The sequence below is a fragment of the Oreochromis niloticus genome, linkage group LG9, assembly GCF_001858045.2.
Source record: "Oreochromis niloticus isolate F11D_XX linkage group LG9, O_niloticus_UMD_NMBU, whole genome shotgun sequence".
In the NCBI taxonomy this organism is placed as follows: Eukaryota; Metazoa; Chordata; class Actinopteri; order Cichliformes; family Cichlidae; genus Oreochromis; species Oreochromis niloticus.
In genome coordinates, this window is record NC_031974.2 from 11,816,635 (window position 1) to 11,834,598 (window position 17,964).

Genomic DNA, 17,964 nt, shown 5'->3' on the forward strand with positions numbered 1-17,964 from the left:
TGAGTTTTACAGCTGGGGTGGACGAGGCTAAGCATCAGGCTTTCAAATGAATTAAAAGTCTGTCTTGGTCTTTCGTTAATTAATAGGCTGGTGTGAAAAATTGCTGCCACACCGCCCCCTCGGCCTGTGCTTCGGGATTTCTGGTAGTTAGAATGACTCGGGGGTGTTGATTCATTTAAACTAACATACTCATCCTGCTGCAACCAGGTTTCTGTAAGGCAGAGTAAATCGATTTGTTGATCAATTATTAAGTCATGTACTAACAGAGACTTGGAGGAGAGAGACCTAATATTTAATAATCCACATTTCACTGTTTTACTCTTTGGTTCAGATGTGGATACTGTATTGTTCTTTCTTTGTGATTTTTTATGTTTAAGTTGTTTATTGCTGGTTTTTAGTTTGTTTTTTGTCTTTTTGGGAGCTGACACAGTCTCAATGGAGATGGGTTTTTGGGGGGGTAGCAGGAGGAGAGAAGCTGCAGAGAGGCGTGTAAGACTGCAACTCTGCTTCCTGGTCCCAACTCTGGATAGTCATATTTTGGGGGGTTTAATGAATTTGTCCATATTTCTAGAAATGAGAGCTGCTCCATCCAAAGTGGGATGGATGCCGTCTCTCCTAACAAGACCAGGTTTCCTCCAGAAGGTTTGCCAATTATCTATGAAGCCCACATCGTTTCTGGGACACCACTCAGACAGCCAGCAATTTAAGGAGAACATGCGGCTAAACATGTCACTCCTGGTCTGATTGGGGAGGGGACCAGAGAAAACTACAGAGTCCGACATTGTTTTGGCAAAGTTACACACCGATTCAATATTGATTTTAGTGACCTCCGATTGGCGTAACCGGGTGTCATTACTGCCGACGTGAATTATGATCTTACTGTATTTACGTTTACCCTTAGCCAGCAGTTTTAAATTTCCTTCAATGTCGCCTGCTCTGGCCCCTGGAAGACAATTGACTATGGTTGCCGGTGTCTCTAGCTTCACATGTCTGAGAACAGAATCACCAATTACCAGAGTTTGACCCCCGGCGGGTGTGTCGCCGAGTGGGGAAAAACGGTTAGACACATGAACAGGTTGGTGGTGTACCTGGGGCTTCAGTTTAAGACTATGCTTCCTCCTCACCGTCACCCAGCCGCCCTCTTTCCCCAGCTGCTTGGGGTCTGCCGGGGAACAGCTAGCGGGGCCTACGCTATCTTCGGCTGCACCAGCTACAGGGGCCTGGCTAGCTACGGGTGAATGAAGGGTGCGAAGCCGAGTCTCCAATTCAGTAATCCTGGCCTCCAGAGCTGCAAATATGCTACATTTATTACAGGTATCATTACTGCTAAAGGAGGCCGAGGAGTAACTAAACATCTGACACAATGAGCAGGAAAGTGCAGGAGGGACAGGTGAAGTAGCCATGGTGCTAACGAGTCGGCTACGAGCTAAGCTAAGCTAGCGAAACAGTAAAGAGACAGTGAGTGAATACTTTGGCTATAAATTAGGTAGTGAGTACACAGAAAGGGTGATTCAGATGAAGCACGTTAAGATTATACTATGAAAAAGGGATGTATCAAAAGATTTAAATTAAATTGCTAAGCAGAAAAGCTACTCAGAAACACCACTGTGTTTGAGCAGGAACAGGAAGTGATACTATACCACAGAGCGAGCGAACACCAAGTGACTTTGAACAAGTCTCAAAGTTTAGAAACAAAAAATACTGAAAAAAAACCCCCACACTTTTTCTTCTTTTTTTTTTACACACTTGTAGATGCTTCATGGTTTCTTGGTGCTAAGTTGTATTTATTGTTTATGGTTGATTTTCATTTGTTCACTGGTATTCTATGCTTTCACTGCCTCAGTCCTCCCCCCTCTTAAGTTCATTCACGTCTCTTCATTTCCTGGTTTTAGTTGGTATCTATTTCCTGGTTTACTTTAGTAGTTATTTGTCACTCGCCTCTTGCATTTAGTTTTACTTCCTCCTCTGTCCCGTTGCCCAAATTAGGTTCAGCTGCATACCATTACTCTCCTGCACTCAAACTCTTGTGTATAAAGTGCTCTCTTCCTTTCAGTCTTTCTCACAGTGGCTGTGAATCCTCCCTGTGTGTCTCCCCATGTTTCCTCAGTGCTCTTTGGGATTTAATAAGTTGCCTTTTGGATATCTGTCTCTTTGCTTATGGACTTATGGCGACTGCTTATGGACACCTTGCCTTCTGTTAAATCTATCCACCTTCAGTGTCTGCATTTTGGGTGCTACATCCTGCAATTTGTGGTACAAGGTTCACAACTCTTCACTTGCAAAGATTCCACTTTGAACATTGAATGATTAATGTAATGTACTGACAAATGCAGTGTCACAAGAAACTGGAATCTGCCTAAGTAAATAAAAGCCATTTAAATATAATACTATGATGCTTTTTCACTTTTTCACTGTCACCATAGGCTGACACAGTGAACTATTACCAGTTTCATACTAAGGTGGAGGAGACATATTTCTTACTGTGGTAGCATCAAGAAGGGCAGTCAGGGTCTGCCAAATCGAACATGTGGTGTGACCTGCTGTGGAGACCCCTTTAGAATAAAGGAGGTACTAAAAGTCTATATATGTATATATATGTATGTATGTCTGTGTGTGTGTGTTGCTGTGAGCAGAAGTATTTTAGCTGTCAGGAACCAGGTGACCCTGACTGTTTACCTGCACTTGCGCAGACACACAAACAGAACACGACGCCCCCCCTTCTTCCCCTGTGACTTTCACTCTCATAACAAATCACAAGACAGCACGCGAAACTAATCAGATAAGCTGAAGAGAGGCGAGCAGACCAATACGCCGACTGACAAAAAAATCAACAAGCAGGCTGACGAGGAGACAGCAAACGGGGAGATGCAGTAACCACTGCGATCCTGGGAAACTAGACGCAATGGTTCACATCTCTCCACCACATTCATCATGACACTGTTTCATAAGCGCTGGCCTGTGGCGAACGCAGCTCAGCGAAGCAGACGGGCCCGGGTACACTGACTCAGTCCAACCTCTCAGACACAATCTGGGTGTGTGTTGCCTGGTTTGGCGTGAAAGCCTTAATGAGCCTCTGAGATCCAAAAATATCAACATGAGAAGATGTTTCCTCGACAACAGCTGAAGCTTATCTGAGGCAAAAAAAGAGACATTTTAGGAGTTAAATAGGATGGGGACGGAAAATGGTGGTGAAGATTTCTGTCTTGGTTTTCCAACTATAAAACACTATCTAGCACTCAGCAGAGAAAAGACTCTGGATCCCCATAGCTTAGAGGCCAATTAAAAAGTGGCGTGCGGCTTGTGTGCTTCTCTTTAAACAGGAAATGGCTAATTAAAAAGTGAAGTACTGAACAAAAACTGTTCTCCAGACAGCAAAAGTTAAATATATATATGCATTTATAGTTATAGGAACTCAAGGTGTTTAAATAAAGATTTTTTTTCCATATCAAATATTCACAAATATCGACTTTTTTCATATCTTTAACTTTAATAACTTTGACTGAACCTCTTCACTGTGTGTTAATGCTGTTGAACCTATTTTGAATTCTTGATTATCCAACTAATATCACGTCCTTCTGTGTCGTACAAACCATCCAAGAAGTTTGTGTTTCAGTGAGGCACCCCTACAGTTTCAGTACAGTTCAGCTGATAAGTTAGCACAGCCACCTTTCATCCACGTAACTTTCAAGCTTCAAAATGTCAAGTCCAAAACTAGTGGGTAGCATCATGGTGGCTACATCCATCTTTTATACTGTCTATGATAAGTGCACTGTCAGCTCAACATATTCCTTGAACGTCCATCGACTTGTTTCATATTATCCTTTTATAAATAAGCAATTCAACTCAGGAGCAGCTCTTAAACCTCAGACTTCCTGCTCTGGTGTCTGTTTCTGATTCAACTGAACTACAGAGTGAGCATTTCACATCACAGCTTTATAATAATAAGAAGAAAGAAATGTTCAAAGACATCTTAAATATTTTCTTTCTTAAATCTTTCTTTCATTTTACTTTTTCACTTAACTTATCGTTTGTATTTTCTCTTTTCCTAAGCACTTGCAAATTTTCTTCATGGTACAATACACAACCAATGCGCATGCTAAAGCGTTAGAGTGGTTATTTTTCTCCCAGTTGTCATAGATCATAGACAATATAAAACACTAAAACACACAAGTGTCTTAAACCTGCATTCTGAAGACCACCAGGTGACGATGGCTGTGTCTACGGGAAAATGTCTTTCTGTTTTGACCTCTGTAAACACTTTCCTGCTAAATTTACAATCTCGATCACTCATTTTTGGCCATAAATGAATGTGGAATAATTATTGTTATTAAAAATTCTCCTTGGCTGAAAGCAAGTTTGTATGTGGTCTCACAGTCTCCCTCACTTTTTTGGGGGATGAAAACACTAATCAAAAAGGGGCTTCTAAAACCAATCACTGACATCACACTACCTCCATCTATCTTTTACTCTATATGTAATGTAATCATGTGACTATCAACAAGTGATGCAAGACGTCTCCACTAAGTGCATTATTGTCTGGTGACAAGCAGGAGTGGGTTTTTTTTTCCCCGAGTGTCACCAAGTGCTTGCAAAGGGGGTTATTTGACTGTTGTGGGGTTTTCTCTGTGGTCTTTACCTTATAATATAAAGCGCCTTGAGGTGACTGCTGTTGTGATTTGGTACTATATGAGTAAAAGTGAACTGAATATAGTGCTTTCAACATTTAACCCTTTTGTTATACAATAAATAGGGTAGAATGCAGTCCTGAACTTATTTCAGCCCAGCGATTGCCTTGTTTTTGGTGTCCATGTGAGGATATTGATTTTTCTGTTAAGTTCAACAGCAAACAAACGAGACAGCATTTCCAGATAAAAGACAGACAGATGGAATTATTGTAATGGCTTATAGTAAACAGTAAAAGATGAATGTAACACCAGTCCATGTATATGGAGAAGACATAGTGTGGCTGTCTTCTAATGACAATTTAATGACCAAATTGCTTGTTAATCAATCATCGTAACAATGTGATCAATATTTCTTGGTCTCCTTTTCATCAACATCAATTTTTGCTGTCATACTCCAACCAAATTTGACCTTGGAGATAACACTGTGGTTTCCTGGGTAAATTTTTATCAGAGCTTAATTTGGATAATCTATGCAATATAAAAATAAGAAAAAGTTTCCTTATTGCACAAGAGCCATATAAACTGAATGAAATGCCACACTGTAGTTAGAATCATTTGACTTTACCACAATGGAGAAAGCACCGCGTTATTTATATGCAATGATATTCTATCGTAGTTGTAGTAGTAGTCAGTTGTTAACATTGCATAATTTGTCAAATCACTCAGCTTAGCCCTGCAAAAGGAGCTTTAATTCCATGTGAAGTAGATGTATTTTGGATAGAATTCCTGGTTTCATCAGCTGTGATCATTCAGTCATGATCGCACCTAGCCTAACGTCAGTCACTGAGCTAGCACACCTAGTTAGCAACGAAGAATGTTTAAAATGAAATAAGAGAATTATGGTGGCTCACTACCAAATTAAAAACACTGGAATAAAAAAAGTGTTAGTCACTGCCAACACATTGCCATTTGTTAAGTAGGCTAATGCAGTGTTAATGTAGACCCACTTAAAAAGATATTGATTCTGCAGGCAGGCGCTGCAGCCTTCTCCTCTGATTTTAAAGATTATGTGTCCTGCAGGAAAAAAAAAAACCTCACACATATTCATTCAGAAACATGTGTACACAGACACAAGTGTCCATAGACTGACTGATGAAAATAAAACACTTAGGCTGGAGACACTGCATAAGCCAACCTACGCAAAAACCCACAGCAGGCATTCTTTAGCCTACAGCTTCTATTTGGTATATATGTGAAAGGAGGGAGAGGCAGAGCTACTAGCAGCTTCATGAAATGCTATAAAGGGATTAAACAAAAATAGAAAATGTCTTTTTTTTTAATTCAGGGTCGTTGTTTAGATAATCATTATGTTTGGAGATGGAAATCCTAGAAAAAGCTAACTCTCCTGTTTGTCTTTTTTTATGACTCCATTCATGCGCGACTGCAATTTTGTCCTGGGGGGATATGGAGGTAACCCAGAGAAAAAGGAAATCCATCTGAAAAGAGGAAGAGAGCGTGATTCATCATATCTGAACAGGAAACACCTGCACAATGTACACTACTGTGTTTGCGTGTGTTAGTTGGTAATGTTTAAAAGCCTTACGGCAGCTATGTGTTTTACCCTGAAGTGCTTGAATGCTCAACACTGCTGTGTGTGTCCCTTATCACCAGACCTCTGACCTTTTCTCTTCACAGATAATACAAAACAATGCACTGAAGCACCCGCTGCTTAGTGGGTCTTCAGAACAGTCTGATGTACAGAGGAGGGAGGCGAGGAATGGGGAAACAGAGCTGGAGCTTGTAAAATTATTGTGAAATGAGAAGCAGAAGAGTGGTGCAAAATTCTATTTTCCCTTGCTTTATACACTCTGTCCTTATTTCACAACTGTGTCCACAGGTCAGAATGAAATAGTCACTTCAGAAATATCTGAAACCCCCTTAACCTTAAGAACACTTTATTGTGCTGAGGATATAAGTCAAGCGACTGCAATTAGTCCAAAAAATGTGACAGCACGACTCTTAACCGGCACTAGAAGGTATGAGCACATCACCCCTATCCTCGCTAACTTACACTGGCTTCCCGTCAAATATCGCATTGATTTCAAAATCCTTCTGCTCACTTTTAAAATTGTAAATAACCTGGCCCCTACCTACCTAACTGATCTCCTTGATCTGTACAACACAAAGAGAACACTAAAATCCTCCAGCCAACTGCTCCTAATGCAACCAAGGTCTCGTTTAAAAACCAGAGGTGACCGTGCTTTTGCCATTGCCGCCCCTAGCCTAGACTCTGGAATAATCTCTCAGTTAATATCCGTACATCGGAATCAATTCAATTGTTCAAATCACGCTTAAAAACACACCTGTTCAACTTAGCTTTTGAAGCAAATTAGTTTGACTTTCATTCGGCCTGCACTACACCATGTAAGGTAATTTTAATTGTAACTGTACTATTTTTTCCTTGTTCTGCCGCATTGCGGTTTTATTGCGAAGCACTTTGATGTACGCTTTTAAATGTGCTATAGGAATAAAGTTTGACTTGACTTGAAGCATGCCACCTTAGCTGTTGGACAGATGGCCTCACATTTGACTCTAGAATACTTTGGTATACAGAGGAGTTCATGGTCGACTCAATGACTGTAGGGTTTGCATATCCTGTACCCGTCCACCACTGTGCTTGACAGCTGGTCAAACACACTGAGCATTGATCTGACCCCAAGGTCTGACCTTGGGGTGACACTTCTGGGATGTTCACCCCTGGTAGCATTGTGTGAACACACACTTGAGTTCTCCATAGGTGGTCACCTAGTTGATGATCAATTATTCAAATGCATTTGAACAGCAGCACATGGCTTTTAATTCCTATCGAAGCAATAAGGATGCTCTTAGTGTTTCACAGGACAGTATCTTCATGTTTTTTCTGACTGAGCAGTAGAGTAATCAATAATCGTGCCATGCATAGCCTAAACACATGCAATGTTCATTTTATTAATAAAAGTATGGGCGTAAATGTCTTGGCTGTCTAAAGTAAATGCTGTAAAAACAAGCATTCACTTTCACTCCCAAAGCCTTTCATGTCATATCAGAGCATGTGATACTGATTTTCAATATGTGCCTGTCCAATGAACAGAGGTCACACGGCTACAGCATTTCCCATAAACAGGATGTCCTCCACCTCTGCTAAGAGTCTGTGAGGATGTTGATGATGAGGAAATCAGCTACTTGTTTTCTTGGAGGGAAAAGGCTGCTGCAAAAAGAAGATAAATCTAAAAAGAAAATGCTACTGTGTCATTATTATTAATATTATCTAATTAGCAAAGCGAAACTACTACTTAGAGGCATTTTTTTAAAGTAAACTGAGCACCTTTGTGCTAACAGGTCAGTAAACTGTAAACTGAATGTGTAATCTAAGATATACAGTAGCTGCACAGCTTTTTGATTGAGCAGCTTATTAATGATGTAACCTGTGACAAAAACATCACACGCCTGCTAAATATGTCATGACATTTATAGAAAGGGTTGCCCTGCGAAAGTACTCAACTCCATTAACAAGTTTCAGAATATAGAGTTTGTTAGCCCGAGCCGACCCAGACAAAAACATCCACAGCTGAAAAATGCAAAAATCAGGATTACAGTGAGTTATCTTTCCCGGTTGTTGTCAGCCGCAATGACGCGTGCATACAATTACTTCCTGTCACCGCTCTTAAACCTGTGTGTCCACATCCTCCACTTCCTACACACAGATCTTCACACACACACACAAACATTCCTCCACACGGCAAAGCTTAGAGTCACTGATTCCCATAACTGCAGTCTTGTGACAGACCAGTTTGGTATTACTGGATTACTCACAGCCTCACTCTGTCACACTCTCAAACACACACACACACACACACACACACACACACACACACACAACATCCACGTGAAGCCTCTGGAGGCCCATTGTCCGGCTCTCTGACAGTGAATGCGAGCGCTGACGTTCAGTCAGCACAAATGAAGCCTGGCTGCACAGAGAACAGCCTGACAATAGATGCACTTCTTTACTGAGTCCTGTTACCCTTGGTTTGTAGCACTTTTCTACTTCCTCTCATGAGACTGTGAGCAAAGTACTTCCTTCTTATTGTCACCACACACTGACTATTTTACACACCAGAAACTTTTTGTGAGAATTTCCTCATTCCTGAATCTTATACCTACAACTGTGTGTGATCTATTTCGATCACCGAGCCAACAAACTCAAAGTAGAAGACCTCGGAGCAGAAGCTGGCTCACAGGCACATTTTCCACTGAAGAAAAAACAGATGACCTAAAAATTTTCTGACAAATATTTGTTTTTCCAGACAGTGAGAACTGTCCAAAGCAATATCTTCAGCTGCCTTGTTTCATCCGAGCAATGGTTGCAAAACAGAAAGATTTACCATCATAAATGAAAACCTGACATTCACATTTTTGAGATACTTGAATTTATTTGATTTGTTGCGCCAGGGGGAACTGTGTGATATCCAATAAACTGTCTCACTTCCAACCTGGTGAGGTCTGAAGACATTTGTAACAGTGAAACCTGACCTCTGTGGCCACGCTACACTGAATCATACGCACAGCTTGCCATTTTCAACTACCCTCTCAGACCCCATTGTGGTTGTTGGGTAGACCTGGAAGCTCTGCTGCTAGTGGCTGACCTGTGTCTAACATATCAGCTGCTTGTCATCAATCAGACAATAAGAGAGTAACTTTTTAGTAAGTAACTTCAGTAACTTTTTAAACTATTTTTAAATAACTTTTAAAATAAAAGTCTAATTCATTCGTTAACTAATGATTTTAACTCCCAATAAGAGTAAACGACTGACCAGTTTTACTGTTACTTTGTTTTAAATCCATTTCTCAGTACATCATTTTAATCTTTAATCCCAGCCCATTGTTCCTTCAGTGCGCTGGTTTCAGTCATTATGCAAATGTACTGTTTATAAGATTGGGGAAACCTGCAGTCAGCTGAGACTGAAGAAGTCACTTGGATGAGTGACGAAACATTTCTCCCACAAAACGCTACGTCCAGATGAACAGAATCAACTTTTGGAGATCATTTTAATCTCTTAGACAACTCCAGTTAATTAGTTCTAATCAATGGGGGGAGATTGGTAATTGTTTGCCAAACACAAAGGAACTCTCTTTAAATTTACCATAACCACAAAACACTGCATGCACAACATTGTTATCACTGCCACCACACTACGACTGACTGAAGAAAACTGAAGCATGCTGGATGCTGGCATGATTGCCCATCAGAGCACATTCCCAGACCCAATCATTCTTGGTGAAAATGACTGGTCCTCCAACCTCACATTCCTGTTGTTTCAGCAGGACATGCCTACCCACACAGTACCAGATTAGCACAGTCATTCCCTGGCCAGAATTTAATCCTAATATGCCTCCTGCTGAATACGCCTGAGACATGCTGGTTCATCTGAGGCAGTAACAACCAATGACCACTGCACACCTGCAGGCTGGAGGGATTCAAGGAATGGAGAGAATTTCCTAACAACAGATCTGGACATTTGTGCAATCCAAGCGCAGAAGCCAGAGGAGGCCATATATCATCGTGAACATCTTGAGAGAAAGCCTACAAACCCAAGTGGACAATGACTTTGAGGCCATTCAAATTTCTCCAAACACTGAGTGAAGCCAACGCTTACTGAGGCCACTTGAGCTCAGAGGCAAATATCACAAGACTGAAATGTGTGCTTGTAAACACCTGAATGGAAGTGAATATATTAGATGAAGATGAATGAAGATGACGACTCTGTGAAATGATATAGATTCAAAGTGTCAGCTGTGAGAGATTTTGATGTACGTTACTTTATTACTTCCTCTGCTTTTCTGATTGCATTGTTTGTTGCAGATAACAACGCAATCTGTGAAGTAAGACTTTGGAATTACAGAACAGTTGCAAAAGTTTACTGGTTTAATCCAAACAACAGACACTCCCTGCGTGATATTTTTTGACATTCAGTCTGGGGATAAATTAAATTTATTTCACTGCTTCCGCTTCCGTGGTAAGAATGAGTGTTAGCTGAATGGTTTGATGGTGAGTATAAAAAATGATGTGACTCATACGCTGTGCAGATCTGCACTCTACCGCCATCCCGAAAAGCCTTTGTTGAGACATTTTCTGCTGGTTTTCCCATTCATCTGTCATCACTCGGTATTTTGTATGTGAAACCAATATTATTGTTTTCTAAATATAAGGTAGAACCAAATTCTAACCACACACTCTATCTTATTTCTTAGCTTGATCTAAACTTACGTCTAATTTTAGATTACCTCACTTCAAAAACGGTATAATGTTGCAGAACCGTCAGATGTCAAGTGTGTATTCGTCTGCCCAAAAATAGCAACAGAAACAAACACCCAAAACCAGCCACAGCTACATGTCTGCTCTGCTGCTATTGGTGGAGGGTCTCATGTGGGTTTCCAAAGTTTTTAAGGATGAGGGAAGAAATTTAGGTGGCGGGGATTGTTTGCAGTTACTCACCCTGACAAAGTTATCGGGGAACAGCCCCCTGCGTCCACCCAGCTCGCCTTCCCACCATCCTCCTTCATCCCGCCGTATGTTCACGATGATGTCACCCGCCGTCAGGCTCAACTCATCGTCCTGCTGAGCCTCATAGTCAAACTCCACCACGGCTTCCACTGTGTGTAGAGGGCAAAAGAGAGAGCTGAAGATCAAATCACACTGCAGAGACACCGCACTGTTCTATAATTGATTTGGATGATTATCAAGGTTTTTTTAATTAATTGAAAGTGAAAGCAGAACACAAATTTTGAATTTGACTCCAAAAAAGGCACTCGCTAATTAAAGGTGTCCTGTAGCATTTACTTGTTAACAAACCAAAGTGTGTGTGTGTGCATCTGAAACACCGAATGCAAATCGAGCTGCTTTTGCATTTTAAAAACCTGCATTGTTTATCTCCTTTATCATCCTTTCCTTTGCCAGTCGCTGCTTTTCTGCCAACACAAACTGTTTGTGCGGGCCACCTGTCCTCGCCACAAATACCTCACAAACAAACACAATTTATTCAGGAAATGTCGAACACATCTGTCACTATCTACTCACTGTCAGAAACATAAAAGCCGGAATAAAAAATATAAAGCGCTCTCACTCGCACAATGCATGTAAGTGGCTTACCACATAGCGATGCCACAAACTGAAAACGCAGCAGTATTTCTCCGTAAACACATTTTCAAAGTGCAGAAAACGTTGCATATTCAGTTTTTACATATGCTGAAATAGCTTTTTGCAAAGACGCCACATTTGAGCATTTTAAAGAACACTTTTGGCTAATTTCAACCTATCTGCACGTTCTATGGGTCAGTGTAGCTTTCCACTCTCCTTCTTCGTTGGAGAGGTCTTGGGAAATCAGGAATTGGATAGAAAGAGTGATTTTACACATAGAAATTACTATAAGAGACAGCTTGTGGCCTAAAGTAATGTTGAAACAGTAAAAGTCAGTGGCACATTACGCTGTAAGCTACTATAACCAAAAATCATTGGTCTACACATGAAAAGCTAAGACGAATGGAAACCAAGATGCAAACATAAAAAAAACATCTTACAAGACAACAGTTTGGTGTTTTGCCTCGCAAGATCTTGTTAAATCATTTTAATGCACAATGTCTTGTTTCCTGCGACTCCTTCAGCATGCATACACCAAAAGGAGAGCAATCTACAGCTTCACACTCACAAACAAACCCCCACACAGATGAATATGTAGGCTGATTAGGTCTAGTGCCCCAAAATAGATATCCCCATTGCAATCAGGACACTGGCTGTTCAAGGCAGCTAATATCTGTTTTTATGTCTATACTCACTAATTGTTTAAAATGAGTCATGTAAAAATGGCCGAAAGCTGAGACTACTTATTTCCCAAAAGGAGTGGCGAGTAAAAAGTCAGCATGACCCACCCAGCCACAATAGCCACAAGTGAGGCAGAAAAAAGACACACACACACACTTTAAGTTAGTGTTCTTCACTTTTTTTAGACTTTCACTTTGGCTTGCAAGTTCTTCCTTGTGGGTATAAAAATGGTCAAAAAGTTCCCGCACACTTCTGCTCGGTGTCCCGTAAACACTTCAGATGAACCCTCCTGCAGATGACTCAAAAGTAACTCAAAGAGAGTAATTATTCCCTTTGAGTCAGTGGGGGTGTTTTAATTTGAGCAAGAGGGAGGTGGAGAAAAAAATTCCTGCAACCTCACACAAAACTGTGTCCTACCAAACCTCTTGTGCTAATTGGACAAAATCTAAAATCTAAGTAAGTAAGTAAAACTTATCTATATGGCAACTCCCACAGGAAAAAATCAAACAGTGCTTCACAATAAAACAAAAAAGTTAAAATATAACATATCATAACAATGTAAAGCAACAGAATATAAGATAAATAAAATAAAACAAAAACGAAACCTAAGATCCGTAAGATTTTAAGATCGGAGCGATCTTCATCAGCTTCCTGTCAGTTTTAGAGTTACTTTTAAACCTATTGCTTTAACCTTTAACGCTTTGAATGGTAAGGACCTCAGTATATCTCAGAGCTTTTATTGGCCTACTCTTTCAGCTGATCCCTTCCGTCTTCGGAGCAGAGGTTACTGCTGGTGTATCGTACTCATTTTAAAACATACGCAGAGAACGGGCCTTTGGGGCCAAACTCTAATACAAATTATTCTCATCTCTTTGTTTCATTGAGTCAGATAAGTTATTAAAAACTGATTCAAAAAAATTATTTGTTTTATTGTTTGTTTGTTTTTTTCTCTTGGTGTCTATCAAAAGTGCTTTACAAGTAAGCTTTACTTTATTCACATTGACACAACACAGGAAGTTCTACCACACAGAATTAAACATGACTGAATCGTATAACCTACATTACCTTGATGAGTCTTATACTTCAGTGCTATAATGTTACATCCTTGTAATGCATATCCACTGAAGGGTTTTGTTTGAGGTTTTTGAGGCTTTTTGTTCTCACCACCCCATTAAAAAAATCTTGAAAAAAAATGCCTGTGCTGTGCACTGACAGGAAGCACTCAGATGTCAATAAAGACAAAAATAAGTAAGTAGAAATGCATGTCGTACTGAAGACTGTAATATGGCGAAATATTTTTTACCCAATTCTCTGAGATCATTAACTTTGAAACAGTAACATAAAAAAAAAAAACACACACTGTTAGTTTCCTCAAACCACACTGCCTCACATTTTCACACACTCAGAAACATCTTGTGACTGCCTGTGCAGCTGTTAATACTTGTAAAAAATGCACTTATGTGTCATATCACATTTTGCTTATTAAGGCCAGCTCTCTACACACACTTACCCACACACACGCACCGGCTGCCGAGGGCTAAACCGTGTAGGCAGCAAACTAAGGGGATGCAATAGGGGAGTTTCAGGGGTTCGGTAACCATGGGAACAAGAGTATAAGGGGGTTGCTATGACTCAGAAGTGCTGCCCCCCCACAACCTCTTTCACACATACATATATATATATATATATATATATATGTATAGCATTAAATGCATAAAAGGTTTACACCAGGCCAAATAAGACACTTTTTTTGACAGCAGCTGTGCTGAGTGGAAGGTCAGGGTGTGACTGAGAGTTTCAATCGGGAGAGGAAGGAGGAAGGCATCCACGAGACACAACAGACGACTGTAGTCCAAGTTGGTCTGCTGCTCAGATGGGGGGATATGATTCTGGCTTGAGGTAGCTCTACAGATTAGTCGCAGCTGAGACAGCGACGTGGCACGGGTACGAGTATTTTTACTGATCTCAGCTGTAATGTTTGTGGGGAAGTGGCAGGTTGTTCAGTAAGGACAAGTGTGCTCTGTGAGTTGATAGCTCATGGCAGTTATCTTGCAAACTGCATTACAGTAGAACTGAGTGGCAGAACAGGGCAACGCACTGCAGTACACCCACCAAGCCCCGCTGAAGAGGACGACAGCTTGTGGCTCTGCACATCACCGAGTGCAAAGACGGGTGCAAGTTAAAAGTGACACAATGTTAATGCCAAATGGGCTCCGAGGATGAGCCGTCACATGTGAAGCTATGGAGGAAGAGCGGAGTCCTCCAGTGGAGATATGAGCTTACAAAGCAAACAGCCTAGATTGATTATCTGTGGCACACAGAAAACTGCACGACAGCAGCTGAGGTGCAAAGGAGATCACTCAGTCCCGCGTACAGGGCTTAACTCAGTTAAGTCCAATTCATGCAGCTGTATACCTGCACACTGACATCCCTGCGTACACAGAGAGCTAGAGGAAGTTATCTGCTGGGATTTGATCGATCAATTTGAAGAGTCCCCACCGTGTTGAAACGAAAACAACTTTAACTTGATAAAATTAAATACGTACGCATATTATTGAAGGAAGGAAACACTCCATGACTGAGCAATCTAAGGGGCGCCATTTTGAATAACAAAGAAAATCTGAATGTACTACAGTGCAAAAAAGCCTTGATGTAGCAGCAAAAGAAGCAGATTCAAGTTCAAGATTTCTTTAATGATCTTTACGCAAAGATAGATTGTATAAGACATTTTTGATTTGCTACACACAGATGAAAATAAAGATAACTTAATTATTAATTAAGTTGTTAAAAAAAAAAAGATTATTTCCGTATTGAAGTGTGGGAGGTGAATTCAGCAGTCTGAAAGCACGGGGATAGAAACCGCTCCGAAGTCTGGTGTTTCGGCAGCGGATACTTGTGTTTCACTTGCCAGATGGCGGCAGGGTAAACAGGCTGTGGCTGTGGCGGGTTTTGTCTTCGGCTCCCTTTGTCTTGTTTATACAAAAGCTGAGTGCTTAACGATACATTAATTATCCCACTCCTCACTCCCTAAACATTATCCATTTATAATCCCCCCTCTTCTGTGTGTGTGTGTGTGTAGTTGTTTGTTGTTGGTGGTTTGCCTTCTTTCCTTCTTTTTTTACTACAGGTTGGTCTTTGTGTGGTTGTGTCTTGATTACGCTCCACTGTTACGGCCTACCTCGTGATCCCATGTTCGGCTCTTGTACTTTATTTTTTAAGCGCATAAAAAAGAAAGGGGGAAGAAGATATTTTTACTCTCACGTACACACACTTATACACACACACACACAGATCACAATCAGAGAGAAGTGCCTTACCCAACATCCTTTTATTCCCTTTTTCTGTCTTTTATTTCATCAGTTTTTCATCTTTGGCTATGCCTTTCTGTGTTGTTCACACAATTTCACCATTTTGCTTGCATGCATATATATACTTTGTTTTGTTGAGGAAGTTCAAGGTCTGAAATAGCTTAGGTCCTGATCACCAGTTAGGCCAGTCAGAACTTGTAGAAGTGATCCTGAACTAGGCCTGTTGACGGACTAGCACAGGAAAGAGTGAAAAAGGAAAGAGAGAGATGAGTTAAAAAGGCGTAATAGGGAAATTCACTAAATTAAATATATTGTTCCAGTTGTCACTCACAGTCTAATAATGTTTATTCCTTATTATTGTGCAAACTCTATTAAGAAACCCATCAAGAAACCACACTGTTGCTCTGGATCGCACGTTCCTTCAGTACCACAAACACATCCTTTACGCACCGCCCTCTGTGCTAAATCCGTGGCACTAAAAGGACCCAGCAAATCTACTGTTTATTCCCATTAGAGTAACACATCATTGGTTTGGGTATTTAGATATGTAAACACCAAAACACTAAAACCAAAAGAATACAGGCAGCTGCAGGGGGTATTTTAGTTACAGAGCCCATTAGGAGTCACCTCGTTTGACCTCTGGAGTCTACCAGAACTGGATGACACGCTGAGATTTGAGGAGGATTGAGATAGCAAGGACATGTTTCAAATGTTGGCAATGACTTGTGAAGATAACATATTAAGATAAAAATTCCTTGGTAATACCACACGCACATAGATTACACCTAACTTTGTTAGATTCTTTTGCTTGTGTTGGTGCAGCTATACAATTTGGGAATTATAATGCACATGTATGTTTTTCTAAAGATGAATTTGATATGCCTCAAAAGCAGGAAGTCAGAATATGAACTTGAATCATTGTGTCAAAAATAGGGCTTTATCTAGATTTCCTTTGTCACTTTTCTAGAAACAATGCATGCTTTTTGCTTAACTGGGAAAAGAAAACTAACGAGCCAAGAGGGCAATAAAGGGAGCTCGTCTGATGGCTCATGAGAGCGATGATAAAAGATAACACTGCTGCTGTTTTTGCAGCAATGTATTACATGGCATTAAGCGGCCCATGTTTATCAGTGACAACAACTGCAGTTCCCCTAATAGCCACTTGAGACCAGTTTGTAAATAGCCATAGACTTCCACATTAAGAGTGTTAAAAAGCACATTTAGAGAAACACTTTTGGACTGGATCGGCTATTTCCCACTGCAAGAACTACTGTTTTATGTCTCACCAATATTGAACCTTAAAGTTGTTGTTATTAGCTGCATGGTAGCTCTGCGTGACAGCTAGCTTTCTACCAGACAACTAGGCATCTGCTACAAGTCACTTCTCCTACTATGAACTGCAGTACTGGACCTCTCAGCGATGATGTCTGGATTCCAGTTTTTTTCAATAAGAGAAATACTAACATGCGACTTATATAGAGAGTATATAGGTACACCTTACTAAATAAGATGCCAGCATTACCTAAACCTTAGGACTGCACTCTCAAATGCAAAAATGTGACACAGCAAGTGAAAAGCTAGCCAAAGATGTAGACCTCCACACAAAGCAGTCAAACAATGACTCACGAGAAACATTGCTTTTTCCAAAATTTCCGATGTCTGTCTCTGAAAACAGCGCTGAGCATGAACTGCAAATAAACAGCACATGTTTTTCTTATCCAGATAACCTGTCAGCTATAAGGGGAAAACACACATGCAACCTGGGCCAGCGAGCATCACTTTAGCGGAGATAGTGGAGATAATGCAGTGTCGATTGCGATCGATCTAAAGTTCCTTGTAAACCGTGTGCAGTTTTTATCAGAGGTTTAATCATTTACAAACATCCAACAAGTGACTATTTATCTATCTGCATCTTAGTTAAACCACAATAATTCAACAAACAGACAATAGTGATCATATCGACAGTAGCGACCATATCGACAGCAGTAACCATATCGACAGTAGCGACAGAAGCGCTATCTTTTATATACAGTCTATCTTTAAGTCATAAATCACCATGTAAGTGCAGACCATGAGGCTTAGTTGGGTATCTGTCATTGTTTCACTGCTGCCATGAAATGCAATAAAACTCTTGATGAGAAACACTGAAAATTACAGTTAATTTAGGCGATTCTGG

The 17,964-nt window shown here is 40.6% G+C and overlaps 1 protein-coding gene across 2 annotated transcripts in view; it reads right to left on the reverse strand.

Annotated features, from left to right (window-relative positions):
- The window catches only part of sh3kbp1 (SH3-domain kinase binding protein 1), a 59,944-nt gene that overhangs the window by 38,262 nt on the left and 3,718 nt on the right, over positions 1-17,964 (reverse strand). For both annotated transcript variants that reach the window (XM_025910348.1, XM_005449077.4), the window contains exon 2: positions 11,158-11,315. In XM_025910348.1, coding sequence (XP_025766133.1) covers positions 11,158-11,315 — 158 coding nt within the window. The remainder of the gene's footprint in view (positions 1-11,157; positions 11,316-17,964) is intronic.